This window comes from Salmo trutta, chromosome 32, assembly GCF_901001165.1.
Source record: "Salmo trutta chromosome 32, fSalTru1.1, whole genome shotgun sequence".
Classification (NCBI taxonomy): Eukaryota; Metazoa; Chordata; class Actinopteri; order Salmoniformes; family Salmonidae; genus Salmo; species Salmo trutta.
Window position 1 is genome coordinate 826,613 of NC_042988.1, and position 16,415 is coordinate 843,027.

The following is a 16,415-nucleotide window of genomic DNA, read 5'->3' on the forward strand; positions in this document are numbered from 1 at the left end:
AAGCAAGGCCTAGTATCAATTCAGACGGCGAAATTTAAAGGCCACATTTGCAGAGACTGCATTCACGGCAAATGTTGCATACATCGGCTCAATCGGAAATCATAATTATCGCACGATAATGTGGATCTTCTGTTGTCCGGATTTAATCTAGCCCTAAGTGTGGCAATGCCCCTCTTGTCCCTATGAAAGGGTCAACCCAGTAAGGTTTTCCACAGACTGCTGGGGCATGCTTGGCATTTAAATGCATTAAAGGTATTAATGGAAACAACTGTCATTTAACACACAGCGCTTTGTTCAAGTTAATGCAGCTTACTTGGCTCTGATTAGATAACAGTGTCATGCTCTACAGAAGTAAAGTGAGCGAGTAGTGTCTGTAAAACATTAACATTGTCCCATTTGACCTATGTTGATACCTGACATACTGTATTCATTCCTCTGAAACTTTTTTCTTAGCTATCAGTTCTACACAAATACAGTGGTATCACATTCTACAATAGCAACATATCAGTACTACTGAATATAAGTTTGCTATATCCAATCGATGAAATAGAAGGCATTAGCTGCAAAGCATAAATTGCTTAATCCCAGGAATCCCAGGACCCTGGGAATATTTTGGCAAGAAAAACAAGCAGACCAGAAGTGAAATCAAAATGTCAAGCTGACACCCAAGAATGGTGAAAGAGACTGAAAAAGATGGGATTACCAACATATCTACAGTACCCCGTGCTTCATGATAGTCAACATTAGTCTTTATTATTATTGTAAATCAGACTCAACTCTCCAAAAGTTCCCTGGCCAACCCAACTCTTTGGAAGCGTGGTTTGGGCAGAGGCGGGAGGGGTTCCACTGGTTACACTCAAGTTTAAAAGACATGTCATCCACTCAATCATCTCAAAACTTTCATAGGTCTGCATTAAAATGTTGACTATCTCACAGGTTCTCTTCAATCTGAAGCTACCAGACTTGAAGTAGCATACATTTTGATTAAAATAAGTGATTGGTTATCATCATAATTTAGATACATGTGTAAATAGGAGAAATGCACCACAGACTTAATAGTGGGGGTGATTTTTTTATGGGATTCACTGGCATAGTCACGAGCTAATGGTTCAAAATGAATAAAAAACAGTAAGAGTAATAAAACTTAATATAAAAAGGTTGATATCGTGTAATATTTTTCGGTAAAAAACAACGAATTTGCCAGCAAATAATGAGGTTAAGAGCCAACGGAAAAGCAAGGACAAAAACTAGGACAAAGATACACACACATTCTCTCATAGAAACCATACACTCTCACGTACACATAGACACTTCCTGGATGAGGGATGACAGTTTCCTGTGTGGAAGGACTCGGTGATGTGGCACGCTGTGAATGGCCATGGGGGGACTGAAGGTCGAATAATGGTTGATTGAACATAGCCCCATATCCCTCTCTTCCATCCAATCTGTCTTTCTCCCTCGCTCTGTCTGTCTAGTCTTCTCCTGCTTTCATTCCTCTGACAGATCCCTCATTCCGCATCTGAAAAAAGCAGAGGAAAAACCATACATTATATCCCTGCAACATGTAAAAATGCATCCAATCACACATTTTCCAGACATTCCATGAAAGCAACATACATTTTTGTTAAAATATGATTTTAAGCCATAGCAAAACACATTTAGTGTACAGTCTTGTATGACAACTACTGCAATAGCTTATACAGTATGTTGAGAGGGGCTAGGGTCAACTTGTCGTATCCGGTGTGCCGTGTGATCGTAAGCATGCTCCCAGCAATTCTCCTCTTTTCTCTCTCTGTCTCCCCTTCCCGGAGGGCCTGAGACCCTAGGACGGCAGCTGACGACACCCTGGCCCGATAATTGCTGGCTGTGCCTGTCCCCAGTCCACCTGGTCGTGCTGCCAATCCTGTGCTGTTGATCTGACAGCAGTTGTGGACTGCCTGGCCTGACCACACTGGACATGCTCGTAAGGTAGCCTTGCGAGGTGGCAAGTACAGTAGCATAGTGGTTAGAGATGCAAGCCAGCAACAGGAGGGTTGCCAGTTCTAATCCCAAGTCCGATGGGAAAAATCGGTCAGGAAGTGAGCTGTTAACCAGGGGGTTGTTGGTATCAAATCCTAGATGATATCACATGTCATTGTGCCCTTGAGCAAGACACTTAGGACTCTATTCAATCCACATCGCAGAAGTTTATCTTTACAGTGTGATTGCCTTTAAATTTCAATGTTTCTGCTTTAGAGGAGACTGCATTCACGGTAAATGCTGCATATGTCGGCTCAATCGGAAATTCCCTTTAAAATGATATTGCGGAATGTGTAACGCTTCAGCTTTACAGATTGAATAGAGCCCTTTGTATTTATTCTGGAACCCCATTAGCTGCTGCCAAGGCAGTTACTCTTCCTGGGGTCTGGCAAAATTAAAGCAGTTATACAATTTTAAAAACATTACATTCATAACAGATTTCACAACACACTAAGTGTGTGCCCTAAGGCCCCTACTCCACTACCACATATCTACAACACAAAATCCATGTGTACGTGTGTATGTTATCGTGTGTGTATGCATGTGTTTCACAGTCCCCGCTGTTCCATAAGGTGTATTTTTATTTTATCTGCTTCTACTGCTTGCATCAGTTACCTGATGTGGAATAGAGTTCCATGTAGTCATGGCTCCATGTAGTACTGTGCACCTCCCATAGTCTGTTTTGGACTTGGGGACTGTGAAGAGACCTCTGATGGCATGTCTTGTGGGGTATGCACGGGTGTCTGAGCTGTGTGCCAGTAGTCAATACCTCTCACAAATACAAGTAGCGATGAAGTCAATCTCTCCTCCACTTTGAGCCAGGAGAGATTGACATGCATATTATTAATGTTTGCGCTCTGTGTGAATCCAAGGGCCAGCCGTGCTGCCCTGTTCTGAGCCAATTGAGTTGTGGCATCTGACCACACAACTCAACAGTAGCCCAGATGCGACAAAACTAGAGCCTGTAGGACCTGCCTTGTTGATAGTGCTGTTAAGGTGGTAGAGCAGCACTTTATTATGGACAGACTTCTCCCCATCTTAGCTACTGTTGTGTCAATATGTTTTGACCATGACAGTTTACAATCCAGGGTTACTCCAAGCAGTTGTCACCTCAACTTGCTCAATTTCCACATTATTTATTACAAGATTTAGTGAATGATTTGTCCCAAATACAATGCTTTTAGTTTTAGAAATATTTTAGGACTTACTTATTCCTTGCCCCCCATTCTGAAACTAACTGCAGCTCTTTGTTAAGTGTTGCAGTCATTTCAGTCGCTCAAGTAGCTGACATTTATAGTTTTATTTATTTATTTTACCTTTATTTAACTAGGCAAGCCAGTTAAGAACAAATTCTTATTTTCAATGACGGCCTAGGAACAGTGGGTTAACTGCCTTGTTCAGGTGCAGAACAACAGATTTTTACCTTGTCACCTCTGGGATTCTATCTATTCCATACTCACTTTACGGAATTCAAAATTACAATTCCCTTAACCCCCTACAACAACTACTCAATGAGCTCTGTGGTATTGCAGCCCCCTGCTCCGTACCTCTGTCTTTCGGAGGGGTTAGAATGACAATTGGACAAAAAATCTGAGCCACCCCCCCCAACTCATGCTGCTACCTGGTCCCGGACCCCCTGCTGATCGAGCTCACCTGGTCGTGCTGCCTCCCTCCTGGCAGTGTTCAGGGATCTACACTAACTTTTTCCATGGGTGGCTCCAGCACATGATTTGGTGGGACCATTATTTCATTTTTGACCTGGCCTGTGTCCCATAATGTGCCTGCATTCCAAGCTAATAATGACTAGACATCTTTTAAATTAGCATGTCCTTGTGTTACATTCATTTAGACATGATTGTGGGCTACAGGAAAAGGAGGACCGAGCATGCCCCCATTCTCATCGACGGGGCTGTAGTGGTGCAGGTTGAGAGCTTCAAGTTCCTTGGTGTCCACATCACCAACAAACTAACATGGTCCAAGCACACCAAGACAATTGTGAAGAGGGCACGACCAAACCGATTCCCCCTCAGGAGACTGAAAAGATTTGGCATGGGTCCACAGATCCTCAAAAGGTTCTACAGCTGCACCATCAAGAGCATCCTGACTGGTTGCATCACTGCCTGGTATGGCAACTGGTCGGCCTCCGACCGCAAGGCACTACAGAGGGTAGTGCGTACGGCCCAGTACATCACTGGGGCCAAGCTTCCTGCCATCCAGGACCTCTATACCAGGCTATGTCAGAGGAAGGCCCTAAAAATTTTCAAAAGACTCCAGCCACCCTAGTCATAGACTGTTCTCTCTGCTACCGCACGGCAAGCAGTACCGGAGCGCCAAGTCTAGGTCCAAAAGGCTTCTTAACAGCTTCTACCCACAAGACTACTGAACATCTAATCAAATGGCTACCCAGACTATGTGCATTGCCCCCCCCCGCCCCTCTTTTACGCTGCTGCTACTCTCTGTTATTATCTATGCATAGTCACTTTAATTACTCTACCTACATGTACATATTACCTCGACTAACCGGTGCCCCCGAACATTAACTCTGTACCGGTACCCCTTGTATATAGCCTCGCTATTGTTATTTTACTGCTGCGCTTTAATTATTTGTTACTTTTATTTATTTTTTATGTATTTTTCTTAAAACTGCATTGTTGGTTAAGGGCTTGTAAGTAAGCATTTCACTGTAAGGTCTACAACACCTGTTGTATTCGGCGCATGTGACAAAGAAAACATTCGATTTGATAGACTTAAAATTAAAGGGCAAGATGTATTTACTGCAGATTTCAAAGTGCCATGTGTACTTTTCTGCTAAATCCATTAGGAGGGCAAAAAACAAAAACAATACTTGATACCAAAACAATATCACATAAAAAAAAGGACTGATTTCTCCCAGTTTTTTCAGGTTTTCGATCTCAAAATAAAAAAGTATTTGTTGTTGAAAAAAAAAAAAAAGTCCACAAAAATGCTTATACCACATCAGGGGACCATTTTTCTTAGGTCTGGAATACATTTGTTTTGTGTAATTACCGTTCAATTCAGGTGCACTCCAACCAGCCAGTTGTGTTTGGCTAGTAGTGTTTCTGTAGCCATAGGCAGTATGTGATTTAAAGTTCAGGGAAGCAAATTTTCCCCATAAAAAGGCTTATTCCTACTGTGATGTGTAGTTTGGATAGTCATAATTTAGGCTTATAATATAACTCAATTACAGAAAAGATTGTTCAATGTGTGGCTTAGCGCATTGTGGTGTAGAGGCCTAGGCTATATCAGATATGTTTCTTGGCATTTTATAAACACAATTCATGCAATTCCTAGACTTGTCATGATACCAGTATCGCAATAATACGATACCTGATTTTCCATGAAAAAACTAACAAAAAAAAACAAAGCAGACTTAACTCTTTTGTCTTATATATAAAAAAAGACTTTATGTAAGATATTGTATGCTATAGCTTGGAAATGAAAACAAATGTGATCCTGGGAGACAACATAAGGCTGCTTGTGGCTTCCCTGTGGCTCAGTTGGTAGAGCATGGTGTTTGCAATGCCAGCATGGTGTTTGCAATGCCAGGGTTGTGGGTTCAATTCCCACGGGGGGCCAGTATGAAAGAAATTATAATAATGTATGAAATGTATGCATTCACTACTGTAAGTCGCTCTGGATAAGAGCATCTGCTAAATGACTAAAATGTAAATGCTTGTTTCCAACATTTGGACTGTTTTCCTCAGGAAATGTAGTCTGCTTCATGTTTTGTTTCCTTGCCAAGATACCTCTGACTATCGCAATACTGGTATCGAGACAACCCTCAATTACTCTACTACACTTTACATGACTGGAGACACAAAAAATACAGGGTTGCCTACTCTGCTGACAGTGTTAGACAGACAAATAAAAACGTTGTCTAGGCCTATGAGAAGGGAAGACACAAATAGCCTACAATATTACATCCATTTAACTTAGAGGAAATTGTCCAAAAACAAGCTTTCAAGTGGCACTGATCCAACAATGATAAAGAGTGAATATGTGCACTCACCGCGGATATGGCCAACGGTCTCCGCTGGTACCAATAAAATAGGCTACACTGTTCAATCAATTAAGCTGAGCATTTTGATAACTATAAAAGACAGATTAAAGTCTTTTCATTTCATCTCTTTACACCAATAGCCATTTGCTTTCCAAACTATGACGAAATATTGCAATACGCCTTGGTTGGGCCTCTACTTTTCACTGACAGTCGCAACTCAACAATCATATGTAGTATTTGCCGCTGTAGTGACGTGACTATCATTAATGTGATGACTTATCAAAACAATGAAGTATGTTTAATTATTACGTGATTAAATTAATCATGAAATAAATCACAGAAATACACAGTATAGGTTGAATTGATTACTAACATAATGCAATGAAAAGCCCCTAGTGGACTAACCTGATATGATGGCTTGTTACAGAATGAAAAGGGAGGGGCATGTAAGGAGAGGGAGAGAGAGTGTCAACTTATTGTACATACATGTGAAAGCTATGCTCATGGGAATATGAATACTTTGCACATGAACGACCACTCATTTGAAAAGAATTGCAACGTAAATATTTTTACGCGTGTATGTCTGTCATCTCTCTGTTGAAATCGCGCGGTCCGTCTGTGGAAACCAGAAGTCTCTGGTTTGTCCAACAGAGGTCACCATGTCCTTTGTAGTTTCAGCTTCTTGGTCTCGGAGTGTCTGTCAGAATGGATCCTCCAGAGGTTTATCATGCGGTGTTCAGAGAGGCTTGTTAGGTCCTTTAGAGGTACTTACGGTGGTAAAAGGAAATTGTTCGTCTATCGTCTTCGGTCTAGTTTCCTATGCTATCAGTACTTAAACAGCTGCAGACTGAATGTTCCTGTGTAGTCTTCATCTTCTTCACCCCTGAGAGCTTCAGAGGGTCTTACCATTTTCTGGTCTTGTATTTTTTAACCACTTCGTAAAGTGTGGACCAAATCCTCACGTTCTCTGGTTTCAATGGTTGATTATCCAGGGTACAGCTAGGACCACTTTCCACACCGGCAGCAACCCGGCATGTTTTGGTCCAATGTAAATTTAATTAGCAGTCCTTTTATGCCCTTGCCTTGGAGGGCGGTTCCATCATGTTGCCACAATGTCTGTGCCGTGGTTACTGACTTGTCAAAAGTCTATATGAAAAATAATTCTCATTTAGAAGGCTACAATCACATTTCATCTTCTCACAAATTGTTTCATATTTAAATCATACGTTTTTACAACATTTAGATGTAACTGACATACATTGTGAAAGCTCTTAAAGTTACAATGTTTCCGTTATAAAGTCTTTAATGATATCACCAAACAGTAAATGATCTGATAAGATCGTTCTTTAAGTCCCTCCCAACCATTTCCCACGTTCTTTGTGTTTTCCCACTTTTGGATGTTGGCGTTTTGGCAGGAAGAATCTCTTTGTAACAAAAGGGTTCTTTCCCCTCAATACTGCATGGCCAGGGAGAGAAAGTCCCTGCAAAGTATTTACGACCGTCATAAAACTGGCCAACTCCCCCAGGAGAGGGGGGTCTTGAAACCTTTGGTTAGCCGGCACTTTTTATCTCTATCCAAGAGGGCAAGTCATGACACCGTGCTCGCTGTCCAAATTGTGGGCACTCCGACTGTTGGCAATGACATTTTAAAAAATCCACAGCAATTTTCTTAAAGAAGCTGAAGCATGCTTTTTGGTGTAGAAGCCTATTTTGAATGATTTTCTTTATTTTTGTATAGGCAGGAGTAGACTAATTAGGCTACATAATTTTGGAAATTTTATTCAATTTACTTTAGGGGAAGCTTAGCTTATGGAAGCGGTGCCTATGTCTGTAGTGCACTCGTGATTGAGTTCTTAAAACAAATGGCCACTAGATGCAAATAATCATGATTCGGCCAGGTAGGCATAGGCTACTTTTTAATTGCCTTTCCATCTACCCAAAGACAGTTAGGCTATCATTAGCATCGCTAATGGCTACACAAAGCGGTAGACCAGTGGAGGCTCCACAGAGGAGGAAGGGGAGGACTATCCTCATGGAATTTCATAAACATAAAAATTGTAAAACATTTAAAAAGTTATCCTTTTTAGAGAAAACTATATTAAATATAATCACGTCACCAAATAACTGATTAAAACACTATTTTGCAAAGTAGGTCCACAGTACCCTCAACAGCACTCTGTAGGGTAGTACCATGGTGTAGCCGGAGGACAGCTAGCTTCCGTTCTCCTCTGGGTACATTGACTTCAATACAAAACCTAGGAGGCTCTTGGTTCTCATTCCCTTCCATAGATTTACACAGTAATTATGACAACTTCCGGAGGACGTTCTCCAGCCTATCAGTGCTCTTACAGCGTGAACTGAAATGTTGTCCACCCAATCAAAGGATCAGAGAATTAATCTGGTACTGAAAGCATAAACTACAGCTAGGTAGAACTGCAGTGTATAACATTTGGTGAGTAGATGACTCAAAGAGAAAAAACAAAATAGTTGAACAGTTCTGAAGAAATACATTTCTTCCAAAATGAAGGAGAAGCAAGAGTGTCTTTTCTTCAATCAAATGTATTTATAAGCCCTTTTTACATCAGCCGATGTCACAAAGTGCTGTACAGAAACCCAGCCTAAAACCCCAAACAGCAAGCAATGCAGAAAAACTCCCTAGAAAGGACGGAACCTAGGAAGAAACCTAGAGAGAAACCAGACTGAGGGGTGGCCAGTCCTCTTCTGGCTGTGCCGGGTGGAGATTATAATAGTACATGGCCAAGATGTTCAAACGTTCATAGACCAGCTGGGTCAGATAATAATAACCACAGTGGTTGTAGAGGGTGCAACAGGTCAGCACCTCAGGATTAAATGTCAGTTGGCTTTTCATAGCCGATCATCCAGAGTTAGAGACAGCAGGTGCGGTAGAGAGAGTCCAAAACAGCAGGTCTGGGACAAGGTAGCACTTCCGGTGTTTAACTTTCACTTAGTTAGCAAATGCAGCTAGCTAGTTTAGCCTACTGAAACACCCTGCTCAAACAAAGGGATGCTATTTTAGCTAGGTGGCTATGACTTTCCAACAACACTTGCACTCTTCCAAGTCAAGGTAAGCTTTTGGTATTACTAAATTATTGCCACCGGGGCCCGGCGGTGTAACTGCTTACACTAACATTACTGCATGATTGTAGCTGGTTTACAAACACATTAGTTATATTAGCCAGTACTTAAAATACTTTAAAGTATTTTAAGTACACCCATTTTTCAAGCTAGCATATAATGTCACAAAAACCCAAACCACAGCTAAATGCAGCACTAACCTTTTATGATCTTCATCAGATGACACACCTAGGACATTGTGTTATACAATACATGCATGTCTGTTCAATCAAGTTCATATTTATATCAAAAAACAGCTTTTTACATTAGCATGTGATGTTCAGAAAAAGCATAACCCCTGCAAACTTCCGGGGAATTTACTAACAGTTTGCTAAATTACTCACGATAAACGTTCACAAAAAGCATAACAATTATTTTAAGAATTATAGATACATTACTCCTCTATGCACTCGATATGTCCGATTTTAAAATAGCTTTTCGGATGAAGCACATTTTGCAATAATCTAAGTACATAGCCCGGCATCACAGGGCTAGCTATTTAGACACCCACCCAGGTCAGCCTCCACCAAAATCACATTTCCTATAAGAAAAATGTTCTTACCTTGCTTGTTCTCCGTCAGAATACACTGCCAGGACTTCTACTTCAATAACAAATGTTGGTTTGGTCCCAAATAATCCATCGTTATATCCAAACAGCGACGTTTTGTTCGTGAGTTCTAGACACTATCAGAATGCAACATCACGGTCTCGCGCATGGCGCATTGGCGTGACAAAAAATTTCTAAATATTCCATTACCGTACTTTGAAGCATGTTGGGGATAGGGGACAGTATTGAGAATTTTGGAAAAAATGTGTGCCCATTTTTAACTGCCTCCTACACCAACTCAGAAGCTAGAATATGCATATTATTGTTCAGGTTTGGATAGAAAACACCCTAAAGTTTCTAAAACTGTTTGAATGGTGTCTGTGAGTATAACAGAAATCCTATGGCAGGCAAACATCTGAGAAGGTTTCATGCAGGAAGTGGCCTGTCTGACAAGGAGTCGTTCTTCTTGCCTCTGTTTATTGAAGAGTAAGGATCTTAGCTGTAACGTGACAATTCCTAGGGCTCCAATAGGCTCTCAGAACCTGGGAAAAACCTGAACGATGACGAGGCAGCCTCAGGCTGAAACAGATTATTGCCTTTTCCAAGTGTCCCATTAGGTGACAATGGAATGAGGCGCGTGCGCGATTCGACCCCGTGGAGTATTTTCATTCGGTTGTTTAGCTTATTGCAGATTCCCGGTCGGAATATTATCGCTTTTCTACGAGATAAATGGCATAAAAATTGATTTTAAACAGCGGTTGACATGCTTCGAAGTACGGTAATGGAATATTTAGAATTTTTTTGTCACGTTCTGCGCCATGCTCGTGACCGTGATTTACCATTGGGATAGTGTCTAGAACGCAAGAACAAAACGTCGCTGATGGAACATAACGATGGATTATTTGGGACCAAACCTACATTTGTTATTGAAGTAGAAGTCCTGGGAGTGCATTCTGACGAAGAACAGGAAAGGTAAGACCATTTTTCTTATAGGAAATATGATTTTGGTGAAGGCTAATCTTGCCGGGTGTCTAAATAGCTAGCCCGTGATGGCTGGGCTATGTACTTAGAATATCGCAAAATGTGCTTCATCCGAAAAGCTATTTTAAAATCGGACATATCGAGTGCATAGAGGAGTAATGTATCTATAATTCTTAAAATAATTATGCTTTTTGTGAACGTTTATCGTGAGTAATTTAGCAAACTGTTAGTAAATTCCCCGGAAGTTTGCGGGGGGTATGCTTTTTCTGAACGTCACATGCTAATGTAAAAAGCTGGTTTTTGATATAAATATGAACTTGATTGAACAGACATGCATGTATTGTATAACATAATGTCCTAGGTGTGTCATCTGATGAAGATCATAAAAGGTTAGTGCTGCATTTAGCTGTGGTTTGGGTTTTTGTGACATTATATGCTAGCTTGAAAAATGGGTGTCTGATTATTTCTGGCTGGGCACTCTCCTGACATAATCTAATGTTTTGCTTTCGTTGTAAAGCCTTTTTGAAATCGGACAGTGTGGTTAGATTAACGAGAGTCTTGTCTTTAAATAGCTGTAAAATAGTCATATGTTTGAGAAATTGAAGTAATAGTATTTCTAACGATTCAAAAATCGCGCCACTGGATTCAAGTGGCTGTTACGTAGGTGGGACAAATTCGTCCCACCTGCGCCAGAGAGGTTAAGGAATGAAACACTAGTCACTTTAATAATGTTTACATATCTGGCATTACTCATATGTATATACTGTATATCTTAGTACGTTCCGCTCTAACATCGCTTGTCCATATTTACAGTTGAAGTCGGAAGTTCACATACACTTAGGTTGGAGTCGTTAAAACTTGTTTTCCAACCACTTCACAAATTTCTTGTTAAAACCTCTTGGGGCCACCCCTTCCCGTTGTGATCCCTGTGACGGGATTGCTTGACAAGATACATGGCACGAAATTCAAAACAGCAAAAATCTAATAATTTAAATTTCTCAAACAATCAACTATTTTACACCATTTCAAAGAGGCTTTACGGCGAAAGCATAAAGTTAGATTATGTTAGGACAGTACATAGACAAAACATTACACACAGCCATTTTCAAAGCAAGAATATATGTCACAAAAACCAAAACCACAGCTAAATGCAGCACTAACCTTTGGTGATCTTCATCAGATGACAATCCTTGGACATTATGTTAGACAATACATGCATTTTTTGTTCAATCAAGTTCATATTTATATCCAAAAACAGCATTTTACATCGGCGCGTGACGTTGAGAAAATGTATCTCCCCCAAAACTGCCGGTGAATTTACAAAAATACTCATTATAAAACGTGGATAAAATATTAAACTGTTATTCAAAGAATAATAGATGAACATCTCCTGAATGCAACCGCATTGACAGATTTCAAAATAACTTTACTGGGAAAGCACACTTTGCAATAATCTGAGTACTCTGCTCAGAAAAATACACTACGCAATACAGATAGCCGCCATGTTGGAATCATCTAAAATCATAAATAACATTAGAAATATTCACTTACCTTTAATAATCTTCAACAGAAGGCACTTCCGGGAATCCCAGGTCCACAACAAATGTTTTTTTCGATCAAGTTCATAATTTATGTCCAAATAATGTTTTTCCATGTTGTTAGCGCGTTCAGTAGGCTACTCAAAATGTAGGGCGCGGGAGGGAAAAGTCACGATGAAAAGTCAAAAAGAATATCTATTTACATTTGTTCAAACATGTCAAACATTGTTTAGCATCAATCTTTAGAGCCATTTTAACGTGAAACGTCAGTAATATTTCAACCGGACCTTTCCTGTGTCTTGAAAAACGTTTGGAACACAAGGTCTCATCTCACATGAACGCGCAATAATGAAGTGACGTCATCCCAGGGACATCAACTTCCCTTCCTTCTCATCCGGTCTCTGTTCATCATAGACGCTTCAAACAACTTTATAAAGACTGTTGACATCTAGTGGAAGCCTTAGGAAGTGCAAAAGTAATCCTTTGTCACTGTGTGTTCCATTGGCAATGACTCGAAAATAGTACAGCCACAAGATTTTCATTTCCTGCTTGTATTTTTCTCAGGTTCTTGCCTGCCGTATGAGTTCTGTTACACTTACAGACACCATTCAAACAGTTGTAGAAACTTCAGAGTGTTTTCTATCCAAATCTACTAATAATATGCATATTCTAGTCTACTAATAATATGCATATTCGAGTAACCTTTTCAAATTGGGTACGTTTTTCATCCAGCCGTGAAAATACTGCCCCCTAGCCCCAACAGGTTTTAACAAACTATAGTTTTGGCAAGTCTGTTAGGATATCTACTTTGTGTATGACACAAGTCATTTTTCCACCAATTTTTTACAGACAGATTACTTCACTGTATCACAATTCCAGTGGGTCAGAAGTTTACAAACACTAAGTTGACTGTGCCTTTAAACAGCTTGGAAAATTCCAGAAAATGTCATGGCTTTAGAAGCTTCTGATAGGCTAATTGACATCATCTGAGTCAATTGCAGGTGTACCTGTGGATGTATTTCAAGGCCTACCTTCAAACTCGATGCCTCTTCTTGACATCATGGGAAAATCAAAAGAATTCAGCCAAGACCTCAGAAAAAGAATTGTAGACCTGCACAAGTCTGGTTCATCCTTGGGAGCAATTTCCAAACACCTGAAGGTACCATGTTCATCTGTACAAACAATAGTACGCAAGAATAAACACTATGGGACCACGCAGCCGCCATACCGCTCAGGAAGGAGACGCGTTCTGTCTCCTAGAGATGAACGTATTTGCTGCAAAAAGTGCAAATCAATCCCAGAACAACAGCAAAGGACCTTGTGAAGATACTGGAGGAAACAGGTACAGAAGTATCTATATGCACAGTAAAATGAGTCCTATATTGACGTAACCTGAAAGGCCGCTCAGCAAGGAAGAAGCCACTGCTCCAAAACCGCCATAAAAAAAGACAGACTACGGTTTGCAACTGCACATGGGGACAAAGATCATACTTTTGGGAGAAATGTCCTCTGGTCTGATGAAACAAAAATATAAATGTTTGGCCATGACCATCGTTATGTTTGGAGGAAAAGGGGAGAAGCTTGCAAGCCGAAGAACACCATCCCAACCGTGAAGCACAGGGGTGGCAGCATCATGTTGTGGGGTGCTTTGCTGCAGGAGGGACTGGTGCACTTCACAAAATAGATGGCATCATGAGGCAGGACAATTATGTGGATATATTGAAGCAACATCTCAAGTTAAAAGCCATTTGCGACCAAGTTAAAAGCTTGGTCGCAAATGGGTCTTCCATATGGACAATGACCCCAAGCATACTTCCAAAGTTGTGTCAAAATGGCTTAAGGACAACGAAGTCAAGGTATTGGAGTGGCCATCACAAAGCACTGACCTCAATCCCATAGAAAATTTGTGGGCAGAACTGAAAAAGTGTGCGAGCAAGGAGGCCTACAAACCTGACTCAGTTACACCAGCTCTGTAAGGAGGAATGGGCCAAATTTCACCCAACTTATTGTGGGAAGCTTGTGGAAGGCTACCCAAAATATTTGACCCAAGTTAAACAATTTAAAGGCAATGTTACAAAATACTAATTGAGTGTATGTAAACTTCTGACCCACTGGGAATGTTAATGAAAGAAATAAAAGCTGAAATCACTCTCCTATTATTCTGACATTTCACATTCTTAAAATAAAGTGGTGATCCTAACTGACCCAAGACAGGGACTTTTTACTAGGATTAAATGTCAGGAATTGTGAAAAACTGATATTAAATGTATTTGGCTAAGGTGTATATAAACTTCCGACTTCAACTGTATCTACAGTACTAAATCCATGTGTATGTATAGTGCATATGTTATCGTGTGTGTGTGTGCACCAATGTTTGTGTTGCTTCACAGTCCCTGCTGTTCCATAAGGTGTTTTTTGTAATCTAATTTTACTGCTTGCTTCAGGTACTTGATGTGGAATAGAGTTCCATGTAGTCATGGAGTTTAAATGTATTTGGCTAAGGTGTATGTAAACTTCCAAATTCAACTGTATATCGTCTTAATTCATTCCTAATTAGATGTGTGTATTGGGTATATGTTGTGTCATTTGTTAGATATTAGTTCTTAGATATTACTGCACTGTCGGAGCTAGAAGCGCAAGCATTTCGCTACACCAACAATAACATCTGCTAATTACGTGTTATATGACCAATAAAATTTGATAATTGACCTTTAATTAACAAAACACATTTAGCATCTCTTGGCTTCCACAAAAAAAGGTCTAATAAATCCATGTAATATAGCCTACACAATAAATCCATTATTTCTTTTAGACAGTTTTAAAGAAGCAGGATATGAAGAAAATGTAGTCTATTTCAGGAGAAAAGAATAGCATACTCTGAGTTGTCCTTACGTTTGGTCCTGATGTGGCTATGCCAAATGGCTGTGGGCTACATTTGCTAAATAAACTCCACTGAACAAAGCTGAATAAAATATTAATCATTATCTCCAAACGATTTGAGTGCGCACATGCGGCTATTCTATGTTGAGCGGTTAACAAATAAATAGTTACTCTTATGCTTAGACTTATTAATGTAACTTTAGTTCCTCAAACGTTGGGCTATATGTTCTGATTTTTAATACATTTTAAGGTTGTATGATGAGACTAATGATGATTTCAAAAAAGCCACTTGAAAGGCGTGAGCTCTGCTTTGTTTTCTGTGCAGGCTGTGCACACTCCAATAGTCTGTCATTCACAATTTGACAAGCACTTCACAATGAGTCGAATTTCACGGCGACATCCCCTTCGTGGCTCTAATGCACTCTAAAAAAAACAAATCCATGCGTTTTGCGTCCGGAGTGCTACGTTGTCCCCTTCTCCCCGAGTGTGCTGTGAAATCCGAAGCCTCTCTCAGTCACACGGCTCTCCGTCACGTGATCTGGCCTTTCTCACAGACTACAAGTTAAGATCGACACATCGGGTACACAACTGCGTGCTTCCTTATCCAATTTTGAGGTGCATATTGAAGATATTGGAAGAACTTTCCACATTTACTTTTCGTCAGCGAAAAAGAGGAGTAGGCCGAACGAACAGCAAAAGCACTAGCCTATGTCAATCTACTATCCCCCATAGTACAAAGGTCAACCTATTCTATTCTGTGCCAGAACTAAATATTCCATCCCCAGTCGTGGGATGCGATAGATCTCAAATGAATACAACCACCAGCATAAAAAAAAACAGTTTCATGCAATGTGGCTGACGCAACAGATCAGAACGTTTATCTTAAAACGTTGATAAAATATGAGGCTACTTCTTCACATTTTACACTCAGCAATGCGCACATGGAAGTAGGCTATAAGCGCAAATGTTTCATTAGCGGGGGATAATTTTTATTTTATTTTATCTAAAGTGACCCCAAATGCAATTATGCATGTAACGCTTTTATTATAAAGGTGCATTTTTGTGGTCAAAATGATCTTCCCCAAACTTAAAACTCACACGCTGCTCATATATGTCAGTTAGGCTCTACACCCCTTGTAAAGTGGATTCATGGGCTTAATTTTAAGGAGTTATTTGGCCACTTTAGTTGTGATACAAACCTCATTAAATCATATAGGCCTATGGTCTCACAGGTGGTGTGTGACTTTGATTCGAACAAGTCAAAAAAAGGCATTGTTTCTTATGCTGGGCATCA

At 40.3% G+C, this 16,415-nt stretch overlaps 1 protein-coding gene across 2 annotated transcripts in view; it reads right to left on the reverse strand.

Annotated features, from left to right (window-relative positions):
• Positions 1-727: 727 nt before the first annotated feature.
• pitpnbl (phosphatidylinositol transfer protein, beta, like) overlaps positions 728-16,415 on the reverse strand; it is a 77,015-nt gene continuing 61,327 nt past the window's right edge. For both annotated transcript variants that reach the window (XM_029726960.1, XM_029726961.1), the window contains one exon: positions 728-1,519. In XM_029726960.1, coding sequence (XP_029582820.1) covers positions 1,472-1,519 — 48 coding nt within the window. In that variant the 3' untranslated portion in view covers positions 728-1,471. The remainder of the gene's footprint in view (positions 1,520-16,415) is intronic.